Consider the following 2,350-nt stretch of genomic DNA (forward strand, 5'->3'; position numbering starts at 1 on the left):
TTTCCATTCAGTATTGATTTGAAAATTTCCCACTTTCTTTCGAGATCATCTGCTTAGCAAAAGGTCATAGCTTGTATGGAACAAGTCTTTCATTTTCTGTGTGTGTGTGTGTGTGTGTGTGTGTGTGTGTGTGTGTGTGTATGTTACTGGAGATTGGATACAGAACCTTCACACCGACTCACCATTCCATCCTGTCTTAGTTTTATTTTGAGACTGGGCAGGAAGCTCTGGGTTCCATTCCCAGTACCATAGAGATGAACAAATAACTAGAGTTCAGATGAATAATGATTACGTTTTTAATGTTTGTTTCTTCCATTTGGGGTGTGAATGGTGTGTAGAGCAGTATGTCCAGTGAGCTGCTGAAATGTAAGACAGAATATTCAGTGAGGACAGAAAGTTTAGTTATACAGACTTGTGAATAGAGATGGACACCAGACGCGCTGAGGTTGGACAGGATTGCTAGAGGAAAAAGCAGATAGTGCATATTGTCTCTAGACGTCTATAGATATGGCACATCTAAAGGTCTTTGTACTGCCTATACACTGACACACATTTATGTAAAGAAAACATTAAAAGTGCGGAAGGTGGCAGGAAATACAACAGAACTGAAATTCAATACTATGAATAGGAAATTGAGAAGAGTGTTGTGCGTAAACCCTTGTTTGCGCTAAAAACTATTTGCAGAATTAGGTTTCAGAACTCACTTTGATAATAAAGAGAAACTAAAGACATTGGAAGCTTCCTTCACTAAGACACAAATGCTGATATTTTAGCTGCTGAGAATATCTGAGGAATGTTCTACTAATGAAGATGTTGTATTTTATAGTAAAACCTCAAGACTGCTCTTCTGTGAACCTGGATCACTGTCGGGTAAAACACAGTTGGGATAATACTGTTTCTGCATTTCAAAGGGCAACATTGTGTGATCACAGGACCACTCTGTGCTCTGCAGCTGTAATCAGTCCCCTCGTGGCTGAGGGGAATTCAGGTAATGTACTGGCAACCACGTTGCAAATGTCGTTATTTACTTCACAGATCCGTGTTCAGTGTTTTCTAGAGTACAGTAAGCTTTCTTCAGTTCCGTGTCCTCAGTATGGTACCTACGTAGCTGCTTAGGTAGGGAAGCCCTTCCAAGCCCAGGGCCGGCGTTTGGCCCTAGCCCCAGGTAGCACTGTAGGAACATCTAACTAAGGAAGGAAGTGTTAAGAGCAGTTAAGACCTAATATATTATTGAAAACAAAGCTATTTTCCTTCATAAAAGCAAAAATTGAAACTTAAAGTAGTTTTTTCACCATGATTGATACCATATAAAAAAGTAGTGTTTTCTCTGAAAGGTAAAAGGGAGGTCATCCAAAGCTCTGAATCTTTCCTGAAAAAGTAATGGCATCCACAAGTACTTACATCCATAGTGGCAGTTTGTCAGGACTGAGTGTTGTGCCCGTTTCTTTTTCCTGTAATGATGCTCATTGCTGAATATCTGTCCTGCCTTTGTAATTGCTCCTCCTTTGCTTTTGTGCAGAGCACCTGCAGCCTGGGATTGCTCAGCAGTGGATCCAGAGCAAAAGGGAAGACATTGTGAGCCAGATGACGGAGGCCTGCCTTAACCAGTCCCTGGATGCCCTTCTGTCCAGGGATTTGCTCATGAAGGAGGACTATGAACTTATTAGTACCAAACCTACAAGGACCTCAAAAGTCAGACAGTTACTGGACACCACTGATATCCAAGGAGAGGAATTTGCCAAAATCATAGTCCAGAAGCTGAAAGATAACAAACAAATGGGTCTTCATCCTTACCCAGAAATACTTACAACTTCTAGGTCACTATCTTTAAATTTCCCACAAAATAAAATTTTCTAGGTATATCATTTTCAAGAAGAAAGTAAGTTTATAAATAGTTATTTATGTCCATGTCCCTGGCACTTTGATGTTTTTATAAAATGCATGAGTATTAGAAGTTTTACTGAAGTTTTAGGGGGATAAATACAAGTCTCCTTCTATGACATTGCAGTATTTTTTTAAAATTAATATAAGTAAAAACTTTGCATTTTGCTACATGGTTCAGTGTCTCGTGTCTCTGATTAATCAAAACTAGTTTTAGTATATTAATTATGTACTTATATATAGTACTATTTCTGACAGAAACCGTTTTCACACTTTCTTTGTAGATTCCTTACTGTCAGGCTAGAATCTGACTTTATAGTACATGCCCTTTATACACCACTTGCAGATAGGACAGTATTCCTGCTGTAATCCAAGGTTCACATCCTCACCAATGGGTTACTCATTTTAAATTCTGTTACCCAGATTACATTTTTTAACGCTGACGTCCCACTTGCTTCCATTTCTTCAT

At 39.0% G+C, this 2,350-nt stretch overlaps 1 protein-coding gene across 1 annotated transcript in view; it reads left to right on the forward strand.

The window, feature by feature from the left end:
• Ripk2 (receptor interacting serine/threonine kinase 2) overlaps nucleotides 1-2,054 on the forward strand; it is a 30,848-nt gene extending 28,794 nt beyond the window's left edge. The window contains exons 10-11 of the mRNA XM_023699074.1: nucleotides 827-988; nucleotides 1,520-2,054. Of these exons, the coding sequence (XP_023554842.1) occupies nucleotides 827-988; nucleotides 1,520-1,857 (500 nt within the window). The 3' untranslated portion in view covers nucleotides 1,858-2,054. The remainder of the gene's footprint in view (nucleotides 1-826; nucleotides 989-1,519) is intronic.
• Nucleotides 2,055-2,350: the final 296 nt, after the last annotated feature.

The sequence above is a fragment of the Octodon degus genome, unplaced genomic scaffold (assembly GCF_000260255.1).
Source record: "Octodon degus isolate 3935 unplaced genomic scaffold, OctDeg1.0 scaffold00110, whole genome shotgun sequence".
NCBI classification, from domain to species: Eukaryota; Metazoa; Chordata; class Mammalia; order Rodentia; family Octodontidae; genus Octodon; species Octodon degus.